The sequence below is a fragment of the Gracilinanus agilis genome, chromosome 1 (assembly GCF_016433145.1).
Source record: "Gracilinanus agilis isolate LMUSP501 chromosome 1, AgileGrace, whole genome shotgun sequence".
Lineage (NCBI taxonomy): Eukaryota > Metazoa > Chordata > Mammalia > Didelphimorphia > Didelphidae > Gracilinanus > Gracilinanus agilis.
Window position 1 is genome coordinate 271,275,464 of NC_058130.1, and position 19,907 is coordinate 271,295,370.

Below are 19,907 nucleotides of genomic sequence, written 5' to 3' on the forward strand. Positions count from 1 at the left end.
GAAGGGGAAAGGAGGAGCATGAATCATGTAACCATGTTAAAAATGAATATTAATAAATGTAAAAAAATAAATAAATAAATAAATAAATAAAAAATTAAAAAAAAAAAGTCTATTGACAACTGTGATGAAAGTGAAAACACTTTTCACAGGGAAGATAATTTCATTGACAACCATTAATTTATACACTTCTACAATTATCTGAGGCAACGTCTTCTTGACTCATCTCAGTTCTCTATTCAGCTCACCAGATGGAAACAAGACTTGGGGAAACTAGGTGGCTCAGTGATTGAGAACCAGGCCTAGAAGTGGGAGGTCCTGGGCCTCAGTTATTTCCTAGCTGTGTGACCCTCAGCAAGTCACTTAACCACCATTGCCAGATCCTTACCACTCTTCTGCCTTGGAATACATAAACTTGATTCTAAAATGCAAAATAAGAGTTTAAAGAGCATATGATAGTTGTAGTCAATTGAATTCAATAATTCAATTAGCATTTATTAATCATCTATAGGGGTACATGGATTTCAAGGAGGACTGGCACCTCTGATATGAGGGCTTGCTGAGCCCTTTTCAGGACTGCTCATCCTTCTTTGGTGTCTACTTGGTAATCATTTCTCACTTGTGGCTCTAAGAAGTTATGTAGCATAGGCAGTGGCTATACTAAAACCATCTTAGCAAATCTTAGAAGGTTGAGGGTAACCAGTGGGTCACAAACCTACCAGTGAGTTGGGAGGAAGGAGGTGAATATCCCAAGCATGAGAAGACTTTCCCCAGTGGAATGGACAAATAAGAATAACTTGTTACAATGGCCATGAAGGTGGCTGAAGCAGGTGTTGTAAGAGTGCTTAAAACTTGATCAGACATCAGAGATGCCAAAGCCATTCACTTCATCCCAGGCCATCACAAGTTGTCTTGACTTTTGTTTTGCTGTTGGACTTGTATGACTCTAGAAGAGAGAGAGTGAGGCTGATGACTTTGTGCAATTCTGCCTCACTTAAATCCAATTCATGCATAAGTCAAGACATCACCTCAGGACATTTGAAAATAAAGGACAAAAGGGCAGTTAGGTGGCTCAGTGGATTGAGAGCCACTTCCGAAGATGGGAGATCCTGGGCTCAAATATGGCCTCAGACACTTCCTAGCTGTGTGACCCTGGACAAGTCACTTAACCCCCATTGCCTAGCCCTTACTTCTGCCTTGGAACTAATACATGGCAATGATTCCAAGATAGGAAGTAAGGGTTTTTTTTTAAAGAAAGAAAGAAAGAAAGAAGAAAGAAAGATATAGAAAGAAAGAAAGAAAGAAAGAGAAAGAAAGGAAGGAAGGAAGGAAGGAAGGAAGGAAGGAAGAAAAAAGGGATAAATAACAGGCATTTACAGTATTCTAGGTATAGTGCTTAATGCTAAGGATACACAAATATGAAAATATTCCCAGCACTCTTAAGAACTTGCCTTTTAATACATTTCCATACAACTTCTGTCATGTGAAAGAAATATTAGGCTGTTCTTCTTGGCCCCTCAGGAAAGAATTAAGAATGATAAGTTGAAATTGAAAAGACATCAATTTAGTTTTAATGGAAAGAAAAGCTTCCTGACAATGAAAGCCATCCCAAAAGCTTGGCTATCTCAGGAGGTATTGGATTTGTACCATGGCCCCAAACTTGAACTTATTTCCAGAAATGACTGAGGTAGATTTGGCCCAATGAACAAAATGTAGAACTTTTCTTCCAGTGAGTTAAAAATACATTATAATGTCTTTCTTCATCATGCCAGCCAGAAAGGATCTGTCTTCCTTCTTCAAATATCTAAGCAGTTTCTGCTTCTCTTATGGTATGTACCACCTCCTGCTATTTTGTTAATTGGTTAGAGTGCTTTTGTTAATCCTGCAAATAAATTCCAAATAGAAGGAGATGAACAGGGTATTCCATGTCGTAGGCACCCACCAGATGTTTGTTTAATGAAATTAGGCCACTCCACTCCAGCTAGGTAGCTCAGTGAATTGATAGCCGGGTCTAGAGATGGAAAGTCCTGGGTTCAAACCTGGCTGCTGACACTTCCTAGCTGTGTGACCCTGGGCAAGTCACTTAACCCCCATTGCCTAGCTCTTACCAATCTTCTGCCATAGAACCAATGCACATTATTGATTCTAAGACAGAAAACAAAAGTTTTAAAAAATATACATATATACACATGTACATATACATACAAATTCAATTCTCTATTTTATAACTATAGAATTACAGTGTAAGATTTGCTTAAGTTGTAGATAGCTGGCTAGTTATCCTATTTCAAGGAGGACCCAGTTTTAATGCATAGCCCACATTCACATAGTAGTTGTATGTAGCATTCTCTCCTCTAACTACCCTGACTCACAGCAATCTGCCTTGTTCCTGAATTCCTCTTAGTATGTAGAACAGTAGGTTCGGAGACTTATAAATTTAGAGCATTGTTGAACAACTGTCTTTATTATTTTTACCTTATTCTCTACATGTAAATCTTGCCTCTTCAATGAGATCATAAATTCAAAGCCACGGGTTCAGCCTTATGTTTCTTATGCCTCCAGGCACAGAATTTGGGGCTCATGACAGTTATTGTCAAATGAAAATGGACAGGAATGTTTAATTTCCATATCTTTGTTTTTAGATGTTACAAGCCATCCGAAATGCAAATGAGATACAACTTGTGGATACTAAAATGAGTGAGTGTAGTGAAGAAATCAGTCGATTATTTGATATACTCATGACTTATGAAATGCAATTGGTTGAACAGTTAGAGGTAAGGCAAAACCCTTGATTATACAATTTTACCTTAATTGGGGAGGTAAGGAGGTTGATCTAAGGTGGTAGAAGGCAACAACTATTCCAATAGTCCAAAGGAGGGTACCAGCTTCTGCCCCATGGAAAGTGAAGGTGGGAACTTGGTGACCCTTTGTTACAGATGCATCCTTGATGACACTTTTTGAGCCTTTTCATTTACTCTTGGACATTCTTGCATTAGAGGTCATAGAACTCTTCCATGGAAGCTGAGAAAACCAGAAAGAATCACAGATAACACGACTGCTTTGAAAATTATGTATTAACTCAAATACTTCCTAGCTGTGAGACTTTGGGCAAATCTTCTCATTGCCAAGCCATTACCACTATTTTGCCTTGGAACCAATATTTAATATTGATTCTAAGGTGGAAGGTAAAGGTTTAAAAAATTATGTATTAAATGTATTATGTACTTAAGAAGAAAAGCAAGTTGTTCATGATAGAGAGTTGCAGTTTCATATATAATTTTCTTTTCTGATCTACTGGAAGCCTGTTTTATTAGGTGTCAATGTCAGAAAAAAAAACAAACTTCAAATAGAAGCACAAATGACACATGCAAGTTTCACAGCCTTGTAAGAATCTGGGCATGTGGGGGCAACTGGGTGGCACAATGGATTAAGTGCCAGGCCTGGAGTCAGGAAGACCTGAGTTCAAATTTAGCCTCAGAAACATCCTAGCTTATGTGACCTCTGGCAAGTCACAACCCAATCTGATTGCCTAGGCCTTGCTGCTTTTCTGTCTTAAAATTGATACTAAGACCAAAGGTAAGGATTAAAAAGAAAAAAAGTCTGGGCATGTGGTTGGAAAACATGAAATGTTAAATTGTTCTCCTTGATCTACTATTAGATGAACGAAATTTCGGTGATGGCTTGATTAAAGTGGTTTCATCCAGTTAATCCTATCTCTGAAAATATTTTTAATAATTTAGATTTCAGTTTTTCAGGAAGTAAATATGGCTTAATTTCTTTGGACTTTTTCCAATTTACCCAGAGAGAAGAATACAACTACCTCAACATCGTTCTTAGTTGTGGTGAGAGAGTTTTTTTTTTTTAATTAAGTATTTGAAAAATGCTCATTTATTCATCATGAGTAAGACCAATGAAAAGCAGCACTCACCTTTGGGGATCTAAACAAAGCCATTTTATAATTCTAACTAAAAGTTACAAAATCTAAACAAATATAGAAAGCTCATAGTTAAAAAGTAAATAGCTAAAATGAGAATTTACGATATTTAAAATCTTTTAGAAATCCTAGAGACTTGTGTTTTCACAAAATAAACATGAGTGAAGTAATATATTCTCCAGTAGTTCAAGTGAGCTATTATTCAATTCTTCATATTTAAAATTGCACCTTAAACAATATGTAGATTTCCCAACTACTTGAATTTGTTGTTCAGTTGTTTCAGAATCTTTATGATCCCTTTTGGGGTTTTCATGGCAAAGACACTGGAGTGGTTTGCCATTTCCTTTTATAGCACATTTTATAGATGAGGAAACCGAGGCAAACAGAGTTAAGTGACTTGCCCAGGGTCACACAGCTAGTATGCCTGAGGTCAGATTTGAACTCAGAAAAATGTTTCCTGACTCCAGGCCCAGCATGTTATCTACTGTGCCCTGTGACTTGAAAAGCAGATTTTTCCTGCAACACAGCACATGCAGCATTTAAGAAAATGGAATTTTTGATACAAAGGAAACTATTTTAGGGTAACTTCTAATGGCCCAAATCAAGGTATCAAACATGTTGAATGTGTTTCTTTCACCTTGATTCAGAAGTTAATTGAATTGATACCTAACAATTCAAATTAGCTTTGCTCTTTGTCCTTTACAGGAATCTATAAATAACTTTGAAAGGAACATTATAGACATGGTGGGAACATTTGTTGAAAATGTACAAGGCCTATATCCTTTCAATGGTGTCTCTTTGACAGGTATGATTTTTAGTTGGCTAAAGAGTTGTGTTTTTGGTATTTGGGGGAGGTACTTACTACCTGTTTTATGGGGTGTGAATTAAAAAAAAACAAATAAGCATTATTGGAAGGAGCAGCCAGTCTCAGAGATGGGAGGTCCTGGGTTCAAATGTGGCCTCAGATACTTCCTAGCTGTGTGACCCCGGGCAAGTCACTTAAGTCCTATTGCTTAATACTTTGTACTCTTCTGCCTCGGAACTAATATACAATATTGATTCTAAGATAGAAGGTAAGGGTTAAAAAAAAAACATTATTGGAACTTCCATGTTTAAATTATTATTGTCTTCATCAGAGGAGTTATAGTGGGAAACTACTTGTTCTAAAAATGACCCCTGTTCAGAACATACTTCTTGTCACTGTCTATATGTTGGTATTCAACACAAGAAACAAATTTTATTACTTTTATAGACCTACCTCATTATTATTTTTTTCATCTTACCAATACCATCATTCATGGATCATTGATATTATTCACCAGACTTAACAGTGTTTTACAAATTAAATGGAACACAGTAAAATAATTAAACAAAATAATAATTTTCACTGACATCAAGTAAACTTTTACAACTTTTTTACATATTTAAATGCAGTATCTCCTTTAGTTGCATTCATTTGTATTTATAGGATTTAGAATTAAGCTCACAAGATTGTGACACTTTTTTATTTCTTCATCAGGAAACCACACTTTTATCACATTGGATAGCAAGCATACCTTTAGTAAATAGTTAATTTATCTAAGTCTAGCTTTGATTGTAGCCCAATGAGGTTCGAATCAGGTGAGTTTCCAGGTTATTGAAGCATGTTTACTTTTATATTTACTTCTAAATTTCTTAATCTTTTGATATATGTGTGACATGTGTGGTGTAGAGTGGGGGCATAACTGTTTTTGCAGAATTTCTATTGTCAGTTAAGGTTTTAGAATCTTGGGAAAAAGTTTCAGTTGGACCTGGGAACTCATGGAGGGAACCAGGGTTTAGCTGGGCTCCTTCTTGAGATTGAAACCTAGCTTAGATTTGCAGTTTTTTGAGATTTGTTAATTTAGATAAATCTTTTGAATTTCCTACCCTACCTTATTTTCTACCTTCATTTCCCTTACCTGAATGTCTGAGAAGAGTGAATAGGAGAGTGAATCAGAGAGTTAGTTCAAATCTGTGAGAGTTTAGTCCTACCCTTGCAGCAAGTTATCTATTGAGGTTTTGTATCCAACATCCTAATTCCTTTTGATTTCAAAATCACCTTGAGAGCTGAGTAAAGGCAGATCCTTTCTCAGTCTCACATTCCTCCTTCCCTTCCCCCATCCGAGGTTTCTCTAAGCAGCTATTAGGGCTTCCTTGGTCCTTTACCCTGTCAACCTATCCTAGAAGCCAGTAAACCCCTTTGTGTTTAAACAAGACCTTTTGGCTACTTCATTAGTTGATTAGTAAGAGAGGGAGGAAGAGGAAAAGAGAAACAACATACTCTCTGGGTTTGAGGGAAGCTGAGGGTATCCATTTTGAAGGAAGTGTAACTTCAATACAAGTCCCTTCCTGTGAAACTGACTAAATCCTGTAGTCAATTTCAATCTGTCTTGGCTGATTCTAACTTGGCTGTATAGTGTCCTTTACTTGAAGGGATCAGTCTATTTCCCTTCAGTATTTTGTCTTTAACCTAAGTCCCAGTCTGTATTTCCCTGCTGCTGTTTGTCTGCTTAGATTAATTCATCCTCTCCCTTGAAACCTTGTTACCTCAGTGTTATACTCCCTGAACTCAGACATTCCTTTATTTCTCCTACCACCTCAACTACCATCCTTCATCATTGAACCTTCCTCATCCACTATATTGCCTTAACTTCCCTACTACCTAGTCTATTCCCTTGATTATCTCCAGCCTTGGGTCCCTTGCCTTGTCTTATTCCCTGATCTTACCAGTTATTACCCCTAGCGTCAGCCTCATATCACATCCTACCTAATCCCCATATTACATCTTTCCAAGTCCCCTATAACACATGGTACAAACTTGGATTGTAATATTTCATCTCCATTTTGGAATTTCTATACCACTGTAATAATTCTGTTTCTCAGTATGTCAATATATTTATCAGAGTTCCCTCATTGGGAATGAGACTTCCAGTTCCACTGAACATAAAAAAATTCCCAAATCATCTTTTGAAGGTAAGCGTCTTATAGTCTGATGAAGATGTCTCAATCTCATTTACCAAGATTTCTGCCAATAGTTTTGGCATAGCCATTAGTGAAAAAAAGTGAATTTCATCAGTAAAAATTACCCTTTTCCATTCTTCAGTATTAATAACTAGCATTCATGTAATGCTTTTAAGGTTTGCAAAGTGCTTTTTTATGAGTTATGCCATTCACTGATCCTCACAAAAAAATACCATAAGGTAGGTGGCATTATTATTATTATTATTATCCCATTTTACAGATAAAGAAATCAAGATTATGAAAAGTCAATCAACTTTTTCAGAGGCATACAGCTACTCAGTGTCTGAGACATATTTTGACCCCAGGTTTTTCTTACTCCATGCCTAGCACTCCATCCTCTGGGTTATCCAGTTACAAAATCCTGTTTTTTCATTGTCTTTCCCTTTACAAGTGGTTTCCCTTTATCCCAGCAACTAGTCTTCTTGCTGTTCTTCCAATTTAAAGAAACTGTCATACTGTAGAGGAATCAATAATAATTCCTCCAGCTACCAAATCCCTCTGAAGGTTTTTACTTGTTCCCTAAGGTTGAATTGGGCTATTTTGCAATGAAATTTTTTCTAAGTCCTTATTATTTTTCATTTTTTATCATACTTTCCTTTGCTCTTCAGATGATTATTGTGAGTTTCACTCAATCAATAAGCATTTATTAGGTGCTCAGATGTTCCAGACACTATGCTAAGTCCTGGAGATACAAAACAAAATCAAAAACAGTCCATTTTTGCATTCTTTTTTAAAACAATATTTTATTTTTCCAACAATTAAATTTAAAAACAATATTAAAAATTCTTTTGTTTTTTAAAAATTCTTTCTCTTACTCTCACCTTCCCCTCCCTGAGATGATAAACAGTCTGGTAGAAATTTTACATATGAAATCATGTAAAACATTTTTTCCATATTAGTCATTTTGTGGAAGAGATCTTGAACAAACAAAAGAAAAGAAAAATATAGTATGTTTTGATTCTGCATTCAGATTCCATAAGTTCTTTCTTTGGAAGTAGATGGCATTTTTCATTTTTAGATCACTATTGCTAAGAATAGGTAGGTCATTTATTCTTGTTCATCTAACAATATTGCTGTTACTGTGGTCTTGCTCATTTCACTTTGCACCAGTTCATGTAAGTCTTTCCAGCTTTTTCTGAAATCATCCTGCTTATCATGTCTTATAGCACAATAGTATTCCATTATAATCATAAACCACAACTTCTTCAGCTATTCCCCAATTGATGGATATTCCCTCAATTTCCAATTCTTTCTTGCATTCTGTTTTTAAAAATAGATTTCATTGATATATTCTGTTTTTAAATTGTCTCAATATCTGCCTATATTCCCTTCTCCCAGAAACCCCCAGACCTTATAACAGACATTCAAAAAAAAAGAAAACTAATGCATTTTTGGTGGAGCTATGACTTTGTATAATCATTCTGGAAAGCAATTTGGAATTATGCAATAAAGTTGCTAAAATGCCCATATCCTATTTCTCTGAAAGCATATACCAAAACCCCATTTATGCCAAAATGTTTATCACTGCTTTTGTGTGTGTGTGTGTATTGATTTAGTGTCATGCCATCAATTGAACCATTGATTTCTCCTCAATACCGATTAACCAAATAATATCCAATTAGCTGTTACTTTTTACAAGAAAATATTTACTGAGAATATATAGCAAGAATAAAAGTACAAAAATATCCCCCAGAACTGGGGCCCACACGACCCCTCTAATCCTCAGACCTTGAGGAGAATGGGTTCAGAATTAAGGCAAATGTTACAAATATGCCTAGAATCTCTTTGGGTGAACACCAGGCTGACCATATTGTGCCTGCTCCTGTGACCTCTAAGCCCCCATTATGCTTAGAAGGAGCTTCCATTTGAATGGAGGATATGATATACATTGTCAGTACATATACATTAAATAAATATTTTGTGGGAAGTAACCTTAGAAGGGATATCAGAGGGCAGCTGGGTAGCTCAGTGGACTGAGAGCCAGGCCTAGAGATGGAAGGTCCTGGGTTCAAATCTAGCCTCAGATATTTCCTAGCTGTGTGACCCTGGCCAAGTCACTTAACTCGAATTGCCTAGCCCTTACCACTCTTCTGCCTTAGAACAATACTTAGTACAGATTCTAAGACAGAAAGTAAGGATTGTTTTGTTTTTTGTTTTTTTGTTAGAAAAAAAATCATTTGGGCAGCTCTATAGGGGTTGGGTTTCAGTGAGGAGAAAACCAAGATAAAGAGACCATTCAGAAGGCTATTATAATAGTCTACTCAGGGTGATGAAAGCCTAAGAAGGTTATTTGAGCAGAGAGAAGGGAATAGAGAATAGAGAAAGAATAGAGAAAGAAAATATAAGATTTGGCATCTGATTAGTTATATGGGGTAAGTGAGAGAGAGAAGTTGAAGATAATGCTAAGGTGGCAAACGTGACATACTGGAAGAAAGGGGGTGCCCTCCATAGTAATATAGAAAATTGAAGATCCCCACCCCAGTAGTAGCTTCAATACTGTATCTGTAGGTGAAACACACTCTTTAAGCGCTACAGTAAAAGAGAGTAACAAGTATATTTACATAACAAAATTCAGCACTCAGCTGACAGAAGACAGTTAAAGCTGGCAAAACTGCTTCAGGGGGCAGCTGGATGGCTCAGTGGATGGAGAGGCAGGCCTAGAGACGGGAGGTCCTAGGTTCAAACCTGGACTCAGACACTTCCTAGCTGTGTGTGACCCTGGGCAAGTCACTTAACCCCCATTGCCTTGCCCTGTAACAAATAAAATTAATATAGAAGGATATATATATATATACATATATAAAAGATATTAGGGTTTAAAAAAACTGCTTCAACATGCTTTCACCTGGTCAAAGTCAGAAGTTCTGAGTCAGCCTAGTGTCAATAGCATACATAGGCAAATGAAATGACACCAAAATTATTGCTTGTACCACCTAATTCATATATGTATGAAGCTCCAAATGACTTTGAATGACTTCCAAAAATCAAATCCATCTCATAGACTGAAATATTTGTCAAGATTAACCATTCCATTTTGAGGTACTAGATGGATTCCCTGTGGTGAGCTTTTAGGAGAACATGAACAAGACTTGCCTAAGATGGGCATATATACTTGTGATCTGCATCATTGGAAATAATTCCTGAATTGATGAGGTTTGATCCATTTGAGAACAATTTAGAAGTCAAAAGCTTAAGATGAATAGTTATGACCTAGTGTGTAAGGCAAAGTCCAATCAATCTCTGAAATCTAAATCTAAATTTTTATTTTTATTTCAGTTATTTTGTGCACTTCCATGCTTTATAGAAGGACTATTTTGTATTCTATTCCAAAAGTGACTATCTCGTCATTAGATAAAAGTAAATTCTACCTTCTGAGACTGGTCTGGAAAGTCTTTTTTTCCTAGACAGATAATTTTTTGACTTGCTTATTTGAGGAAAACAAATGTTTACACTTAAACATTTTATGGGGAACTGAGACAGTAATTCCTTTGCATGAGAAATGTTTGTTTGACTGAAGAACTAGAATATTCAGTATTATTAGTCAACAAGTTCTGAGACAGTGATATAGCAGAAGGCCTTTGATGTAGGTTGAATTGGGCCTCCAGGTGCCAGGTTACTTATTGGCATTTAAATGTTACTGCTACATTGCAGTCAGTGGTTTAGATTTAAACCCTAACCTCACGTCTTTGAGTCAATACTGTGTATTGGCTCCAAGGCAGAAGAGTGGTAAGGGCTAGGCAATGGGGGTCAAGTGATTTGCCCAGGGTCACACAGCTGGGAAGTGTCTGAGGCCAGATTTGAACCTAGGACCTCCTGTCTCCAGACCTGGCTCTCAATCCACTAAGCTACCCAGCTGCCCCCAGTGGTTTAGATTTTAAAAGATTGTAATGAGAAAAAGAAGAAAAACATTTCTTTCAGAGTAATCTTTTGTACTAGAACTGGAGACCTCTAATAGAAAGTGTACTCACTTTTAAGCTTATAATTTAAACTTTAACAGAAGGTGATTTTGTTTATAATTTTAAAAAATATTATTTGTACTTCAGAGCATTAGGCATTCTTGGAATAGATATGAGTCTAAAATAGGAGGTTTGGACCTACTAGGTCTCTCCCAACTGTCCCCTAAGGGCTCAGTCCTGTGTCCTCTTGTCTGCATTAATCATTCAATCAGACAGCAAACAAACTCTTATGTGCAAAGGTCAGTGAGGTGGAGGTGAATGCCAGTTTTAAGAGTTAAATTGCTGAGTCTGAATCTGACCTCAGACACTTAACTAGCTGTGTGACCCTGGACAAGTAACTTAACCCCATTTGCCTCCATTTTGTCATCTGTAAAATGAGCTGGAGAAGAAAGTGGCAAACGACTACTGGGTCTTTGCCAAGAAAACCTCAAATGGGGTCACAAAGAATTAGACATGACTGAAAATGGCACTGTGGTAGGCATTGGGAATATAAATGTAGCCAGAGAGGTTCTTCTCCCAGAGACCTGGCTGTAGGGAAAGAGGCAGATTTTCTTTATTTCTGACTTTTAGGAGTTTACAAAAAAACGTGACTGAAATAATAATTACAATTCTTTCTAAACTTTGCTTGGAGCCCCCAATTAGGAAAGATCCTAACATTTTTAGACAGAGGTAATAGACTTTTTTTTGTCATGAACTCTTCCATTGTTTCCCCTACATTTGCAACCAAAGATATGCAAATTACAAAGTAGTTTTCTATGAAAGAAAATCAGGAATCATAAACAGCTTAAGGAAATATAGAAATCATTTAGAAAATTCCTGAAGGGAGAAGGGAGTTAAACCTCAGTTGGCCTTTCCTGCATTTTATCTCCAGTTTGTTCTGGCCATGTCCCTGTTCAGTGAGTTTGAAGAGGGGGTGGGTGGGAGAAGGCCCTCTAACTGTAATGACATTCCAGTTTTTGTATTTATTCAAAGGTCTCAGTCCCTGGCCAACACAGTCTTGCCCCCACCACTTGGCCTCTCCATTCTTTTCTGCTTTTCTAAGACTCCTTTGTAAGTTGAGTTCTCCAACCTTTCAGGCATCTTCCTCTCCAGGGGAGAAAGATTTGGGGAAGATCTCTTTGGACTATGGTTCCCAGAGGTCCATTCAGTCATGCTCCAGATGCCTTCCTTCTCCATCAGCAAAGGGACTGATGTGCTTCAAAACTGGATTATTCAAAGAAAAAATGACAAATGTCTGGGAAGAGCTTACATCTTGCAGGAGGTGGTATGGAAGTTATCCATCCATTTACAAAGATTAATAAGTACTAGGTAATTTGAGGAAAGAGAAAGCACTAGTACCTATGAGGATTTAGAGGGGTTCCCTCTATAAGAGACAGCACTTGAGTTGGCTCAAAGGAATACAGAGCTGCAGATATGTGGAGAGTGCTCATTCCTATCTCTTTATCTACATTTTACATGTTCACTCCACCTCTTTGTAAATAAAAGCTGCTTAAAGGTTTTTTTTTTGACTTAAGTCATTTTAACTTAAGATATTTTAAAATCAGTGACCACAATTTTACTTTATAACTCTTATATTGAATCAAAAACCTAAATTTAAACCTTACAGTAGACACACACACAGTGTAAAGGTAAGAGACTGGAACAGAATCTATTGGACTTCAACTGAGACAAAAAAAAAAGCAAGAGTAGCAATCATGATCTCAGACAAAGCTCAAGCAAAAATAGATCTGATTAAAGGAGATAAGGAAGTTAATTACATCTTGATAAAAGGTAGTATAGAGTAATTAAGTTATGGAAGGAGTTCAATGAAGTAATATCAGTACTTAACATATATGCACCAAATGGGATAGCATCCAGATTTTTAAAGAAGAAACTAAAGGAGCTTAAGGAGGAAATAGACAGTAAAACTAAACTAGTGAGGGAACTAGATAAATTTAACCAAAAAAATAAAGTAAAGGAAGTGATTGAAATTTTAGAAAAGTTAGATTTAATAGATATCTAGAGAAAATTGAAAAGGGATAAAAAGGAATATTCCATTTTTTCAGCAGCAGATGGTACATATACAAAAATTGACCATGTACTAGGGCATAAAAACTTCACAACCAAATGCAGAAAAGCAGAAATAATAAATGCAACTTTTCCAGAAACACAATGCAATAAAAATTATAATAATAACAAGGGTTCATGGAAAGGCAAATTAAAAATTAATTAGAAACTAAATAACCTAATTCTTCAAAATGGGTGAGTCAAAGAATGAATCATAGAAATAGTCACTGATTTCATTGAAGAGAATGACAATGAGGAGACAAATTTATCAAAATTTATAGGATATAGCCAAAGCAGTACTCAGGGAAAATTATATCCCTGAATACTTATATCAACAAAATGGAGAAAAGGTAAATCAATGAATTGGGCATGCAACTAAAAAAACTAGAGAAAGAAAAAATTAAAAATCTCCAATTGAAGACTAAATTGGAAATTTTAAAAATCAAAGAAGAAATTATAAAAATGAAAATAAGAGACCTATTAAACTAATAAGAGTAGGAGCTGGTTCTATGAAAAAAACAAACTCCTTGAGGGCTTGGACTGTTTTGTTTTTGACTTTGTATTCCCAGTGACACACAATTGTTGTTGTTGTCATTGAGTCATTTTTCAGTTGTTTCTGATTCTTCATGACCCCATTTAGGATTTTTTTTTTGACAGAGATACTGGAGTAGTTTGCCTTTTCTTTCTCCAGTTTTCTCCAGCAAGTTCAGTGACTTTCCCAGGGAGACATAGCTAGTAAGTAAGATTTGAACTAAGGAAGACGAGTCTTCTAGACCTGGCACCTAATCCAAGAGACACAGAAAGTGACTCTTTATTAAATGTTTGTTGAAATTTGTAGTTCTATGATTTTTCTTTTGAAGAACAGCATTTCAGGTTCAAAGAGTTTTAACACAGTACCTAGACTGGTTGAAGCAAGACTTTAGAGACAAAAAAGTTCCTTTCTTTCCATTGCTTCTTTCATCATTGTCAGGTATAGTCATATCGTACCATTAACATTATGATAACCTGGTCTTATTTGCTTAACTTACACTTCTACAATGGCCCAGTGCCGTGACTTAGAAAACCATCACCATGAGAAACTTCTGGAGATCTCTATAAACACCTTGGAGAAAATAGTCAAGAGCGAATTTGATGAGGACCTGCCAGAAGATGTCCGAGCGGTAAGGCTTCCATTTTCATAAAGAGGTTATGGTATTATAGATAACATGAAAATTCATATTTTACCTTCTTTGTGGAACGCAGTTTTTGACACAGATGACAGAGCAAAGCAAGTGTGTTTTAAAAATTGGGTTGGTTGGAAGACCTACATGAACTGATACAAAGTGAAGTGAGTAGAAGCAGGAGAACATTGTACACAGTAACAACAATATTATATGATGAATATTTATGAGTGACATGGCTATTCTTTGCAATACAGTAATCTAAGATAATCTTCAAGGACTAATGATGAAAAACTCCATCTGCCTGCAGAGAAGGAATTGATGGAGACTGAATGCAGACTGAGACATACTATATTTGTAATGCAAGGTGGCTAANTTTTAGGGGAAAACCAGGTTTCTGGCAAGGATCTTCCCATTTTATTTCCATGGGTCCCAAACATAATTGGTAGTAATGGTTGCACCTATCACATTCCACCCCTTGGAGGCAATATCCTAAGGGCTTTTTTTTAAGCCCTTACCTTCCTGCTTAGTATCAGTTCTAAACAGAAGAGTAGCAAGGACTAGGCAATCAGGGTTAAGTGACTTGCTTAAGGTCTCTCACAGCTGGGAAGTGTCTGAACCCAGGTCCTCCCAACTTGAGGCCTGGCATTGTGCTATTTAACTGCCCCCTAAGCATCTTCTAAGAGACTTCCCACTTATTAAATACTCTTAAAGCTATTAATTATTAATCACTGGACAACCTTAGCCTTGGGAGTGGAGGAAGACATAGATAGCATTTGGAGGACAGGACATCGGAGAGAGAGCAACCCTCCAAAGGAAACAAGGCTAGAAAACCAGGCTTCAACTACTCACCCTTTTGGAAGGACCATGCCCCAGATCTTAATTCTCTGATCCAAGGTGGAGGGAGATGATGGGGAAAGGGTGATTTCAGCCCAGTTTACAGGGTATCTCCTGATTTAAAGCAGCATTGATGAGCAGGAACATTGCCAGGAACATCCAAGTTCTAGCCACTTGCCACATATTCCTTCATCCTGACCAGGACATAGATTCATACAAACTAAGAGAGGGGTCACTTTTTGTGTGCAACCTGTCCTGTGGCCTGAGTCTTTAATTCTTGGCCTGTTCCTCTACTAACTCAGTGTACCCTGACCCACCAGCCAAATCTGTGTCCCTTTAGTGGCCCCTGTTGAGATACTGGCTATTGCCCCACTTTTTCTAAGTAAATTCATACTTATCATCCAAAAATGTGGCAGTACAAGTTACCAAACTCCTGTATGAGACCATCCAGGCACCCTTCTCTTATCCTCCTCTCCCTCTGAATCACTCTTCCCTCATTTCAACTCTCAGGTTAGCCAAGAGATCATTCTAAACTCCACTAAATGTTTTGGGTCAGGCTCCTTCCAGACCTGCCTGGTGGGTATGGCTTAGAATAAGACAGAATGCATACATTTAATAACAAAAGCTTACTCAGTAATAACATGAAAAGGCTCTTCATCAGAGATACAGTGTTGACTCATTTAGATGTACCTCACCTTGCCTCTTCATTTGCCATGGTGGTATACCTGATGAATGAGTTTGCTAATTTACATCAAGCATGAAAAGGGCTTCCTATGTGATGAGGTCCTGAGGTTGGTTTCATTGTGTTTTTAGTGAAAGACTGACCTATGTGGCAGGAAGTTTTTGGTTTTATTGCCTTGAGTTTCAACTAGATAAGTAGTTAATTTTACTTCTGCCATAGTCTTGAAGGAAGATAATTTCGGAGGAGTGAAGACGAGGCCACATTGGCACATTTTAGGTAGAGGAGATGAGAAAGGAATGATCATACGGGAAAAAGAGGTCTCAAAGACCTCTATAAGAAGTTAGCTCCTTGCAAGCAGAGATTGTTTGATTCCTTGTCCTTGTATCCTTGGTGCCTTACACATAGTAGGTGCTTAACAAATGCTTGACTGATAAGGAAAATGAGAACATTTCCAGGAATAAGGAATAATTTATAGTATCAAAAAATTTAAACCAGTCAAGGAGAAAGGACTGAGAAAAGACCATCAGATGTACCAGTTAAAAGATAAATGGTAACCTTTGCAGAATGCCAGTTAGAAAGTTGGCGGTGGGAAGCTACCTTCTAAAAAGTAAAGTATAATACAAGGAAACCAGGTAAGGAAACTCCCTGTGGCACCTTCTTTGCAACTTATAGTTTAAGACAAATTTCTCAAAGTATGGTCCTAGGATGCTGGGAATTCCTAGACCCTTTCAAGGAGTCTACCAGGTCAAAACTGTTTTCATAATAATACTAAGATATTTTAATTTCGAACATAATAAATATCAATACACATAAGAATAAACTTGCTGGGATAAGAGATGGTTGGGAGGTCCTTAGTAATTTTCATGAGAGTAAGGGGGTACTGAGACCAACCCAGTCTGAGATTGCTTAGAGCCATGATGGCAAACCTATACCATATGTGCCAAAGATACATGCAGAGACCTCTCTGTGGGCACATGAGCTGTCCCCAGTAGAGTTAGTTTCTAGAAAGGCAGAGGGACTCTGATGGAGCTGCTCTTCTCCTCCTCTCCATCGCGCTGCCCACTCCCTTCCTTCTTTACCCCTGTCTAGAGTAAAGAAGGTGGGGCATGGCATGTGGTCTCTAAAAGGTTCACCATCACTGGCTTAGAGCATTGAGAAGGTTAAGTTACTTGCCCAGGACCATTCTTAGATTGTGTATAATGAGGCAGGTCTTGAACTCAGGTCTTCTGGCTTCAAGGCCATTTCTCTTATCTGCTATGCCATTCTGCCTCTTGAAAACTGAGGCTAGAAAAACTGATACATTATAACTTTATAGGCAAACTGACAGAATTTGAGATACAAAATCTGAAAGTCTAAAACCATGTGTTAAAAAGATTCATATTTAGAGCCAATAAACAAGCAAAAAAGACTGGAAAGACCCTATGGGAAGTAAGAATGATGTTAAAAATCCAACATTATAATCCTGCATTATAATGGATTGTCCTGTAGTGTCTTATCAAAACATTCTTACTGAATTAAATTAGCCAAGTTTGATATATATATATAGCAGATTCTAGGAGGTCCTAAAACCAGTAAGGTATTGGAAGAAAAGGGAGACATAATGTGAAGAAGGACTAGGGTGTGCCATCCATTTCTATAAGAGAATATTGGAGACCTGTTCACCCTTACTAGTTTTTCATGTCTTTGGAAAGTACCACTTCGTTTGACACTTGGTTACATTACCTGAAGAGACCAGCTTAAGGTATGGACAGTCCTTGATGATCATGATAATTTTGTTAAGGGATTAATTAATCATTGGTCACAAAATGATGACCTCTTCTCTGTCTCAAAAGTTGCCTAAGGGACAGTTAGGTAGCACAGTGGAAATAGTGCTAAGCCCAGAATCAGGAGAATCTGAGTTTAAATGTGGCCACAGCCACTTCCTACCTGTGTGACTTGGGCAAGTCACTTAACCTCAGTTGCCTAGCCCAATGATGGGCAAACTACTGCGGGCCAGATGTGGCCCCCTGAAATGTTCTATCCAGGACATTATTCCTAATCTGATGAATACAATGAGTAGGATACAGTACAATGAAACTTCAAAAAAGTTGCCTTAGAAACAGACTGACAGAGGAGCATTTCCTTTCCTTTGGCCCCCTCTTTAAAAAGTTTGCCCATCACTGGGCTAGCCCATACCACTCTTCTTTATACTATCAATTCTAAGATAGAAGGTAAGGGTTTTAAGAAAAGTGTTCAAAAGCCAGTACCTTTTCCCCCCATATCTTCTGATTGAAGCAGAATTTCACCTTATGACAGGGCCTAATCTCCAAATTCTATCTGCTCTTTCTATATACACTTCCCCTTTGAAGTAGGAATTAGAACCATAGAAAGTTAAAGCCAAATGAATCCTTAGAGGTGATTTTGCCCAAGATCCCCATTGCATCACGTAGAACTAGGGCTAGAACCCAGGTTTCTGAAATCATAATTCAGTATTGTTTCTCTACTGAATTATCTTTGTATTGGGAAAGCTTCCTTTCAGGTATAAATAAAACTCTTATTTGTAATGATCCAGGATCTATATCACTAAATGACTGAATTCTGCCTTCCAGATTCCTACCAACTTTTGTCTAGTTTTTCCAGGTAAATGACAATCGCTGCCAGATAAGCAAAGAAGCTAATATATTTCATTTTCTCCAGGTTTAGTTTAAAGAAGTGGCTATAAAATGGAAAAAATATGAGAAGTAAACATCAAATTCATAAAATCTTACTTAATCTAGATTTTTGCTGATGTTGTTCAATTGTTTCTGTCTCGTGATCCCATTTGGGGCAGAGCTACTGGAGTGGTTTGCCATTTCCTTTTCCAGTTCATTTGACATATGAGGAGTGTAAGATTTAAATCAATATCCAATAATTCCAAGTATTATATTTTATAAAGTTTATTAATAATCACTTGAAGTAGAAGGAATAAAAAGAAAATAGAAGTATAAAAACCTAATTAACAAAAATAATACCATGTGAGTAAGTTTTCCTGCCTGGCCCAAAGCCAGCTTCCATAGCTGAAATCACAGGAAGGGGGGAGGAGGGCAGAGCTACATAAAACTTATTTCCCCTACGTTAGCATGTAACATGAGAGGGAACATGGGAAGCTGGGATTTAGAGTTCTGGGGAGCAAATCCTAATTACACAGGAAAGTGAGGCGAACAGGAAAATAATTTAGCTAGGGGCACAAAATTAGTTTAAGTGTCTTAAGGCTGGATTTTAATTCAGGACAATGGGTTTTCTTGAGCCCAGGGTCAGCAATTCTATCTATTGTGCTACCTAGCTGTCCCTTACAGTGTTGAGGAACCCTTTATTCACTCAAGCTATCAGTCCATTCCATTTTGAGATGTCCCTGATTGTTGGGAAGTTTTTCTTTATGTCAAGGTGAATTATTTTTTTCATCATCTAGTCCTAACTCTGCCTCCTGAGGCCAAGTATTGAAGAACATGTCTAATCCTTCTTCTGATAATTGAAGATATCTATCCTATACCTGTTAGTCTTCTTTATTCCACATTAGATATCCTCAGGTTCTTACATTGACCTTATTAAGAAATATAGTTCAGAAATTATAACAGCAGTTTACAAGCACAAAATCGCATATGCTTATGACTAATTCATAAAAATGAACAGTTACTGTAAGTTAGTTGAGAGTGATAGGAATTGACCAAAAGACATGTCTTTATTTAACACACATATACACATTTACTGCTAAGGAAAAACGAACCATTGTATATCTTTATTGTTGAACATTTTCATCTTTACCAAGAAGCCATATTTAGTTGTGCAGCAAAGCAACTTGAAACTTGCTTGTTGGGAATTACTGTTGAAACTCTGGGTTGTATATTAATTAGATTAGGCTAAGAATACCCAAATACCTTATTTGTAAGTATCTGTAGTTCCTTAACACACAGAGAGTAAGACATTGCTGGCATTTTATATTCTCAGGTTTGCATATTATTTTAGACTTTGGAAAAAATTGTGCTTTAACCTGGTTGCTAAGCAAATCTAAGGAGCCCCTTGGCAGAGGGCAGCAAAAGGGTGATAGGCACTTGGCCCAAAGATTGAAATGAGTGAGGTAGTATGGTATAGTGGACAGGGCACCAGCCTTGGAGACAGCAAGACCTGGATTCAATCCCTGTGGCTGTCACATACTGGCTGCTTGTTCCTTGTACAAGGTCCATAACCTCTTACTCCCTAGCTACTCTCTTAAATTTTAGAGCTGGTATAAACCTGTA

The 19,907-nt window shown here is 37.2% G+C and overlaps 1 protein-coding gene across 1 annotated transcript in view; it reads left to right on the forward strand.

Annotated features, from left to right (window-relative positions):
- Positions 1–19,907, forward strand: part of DRC3 (dynein regulatory complex subunit 3) — a 92,521-nt gene that overhangs the window by 49,473 nt on the left and 23,141 nt on the right. The window contains exons 8-10 of the mRNA XM_044679929.1: positions 2,640–2,771; positions 4,637–4,707; positions 14,012–14,135. Of these exons, the coding sequence (XP_044535864.1) occupies positions 2,640–2,771; positions 4,637–4,707; positions 14,012–14,135 (327 nt within the window). The remainder of the gene's footprint in view (positions 1–2,639; positions 2,772–4,636; positions 4,708–14,011; positions 14,136–19,907) is intronic.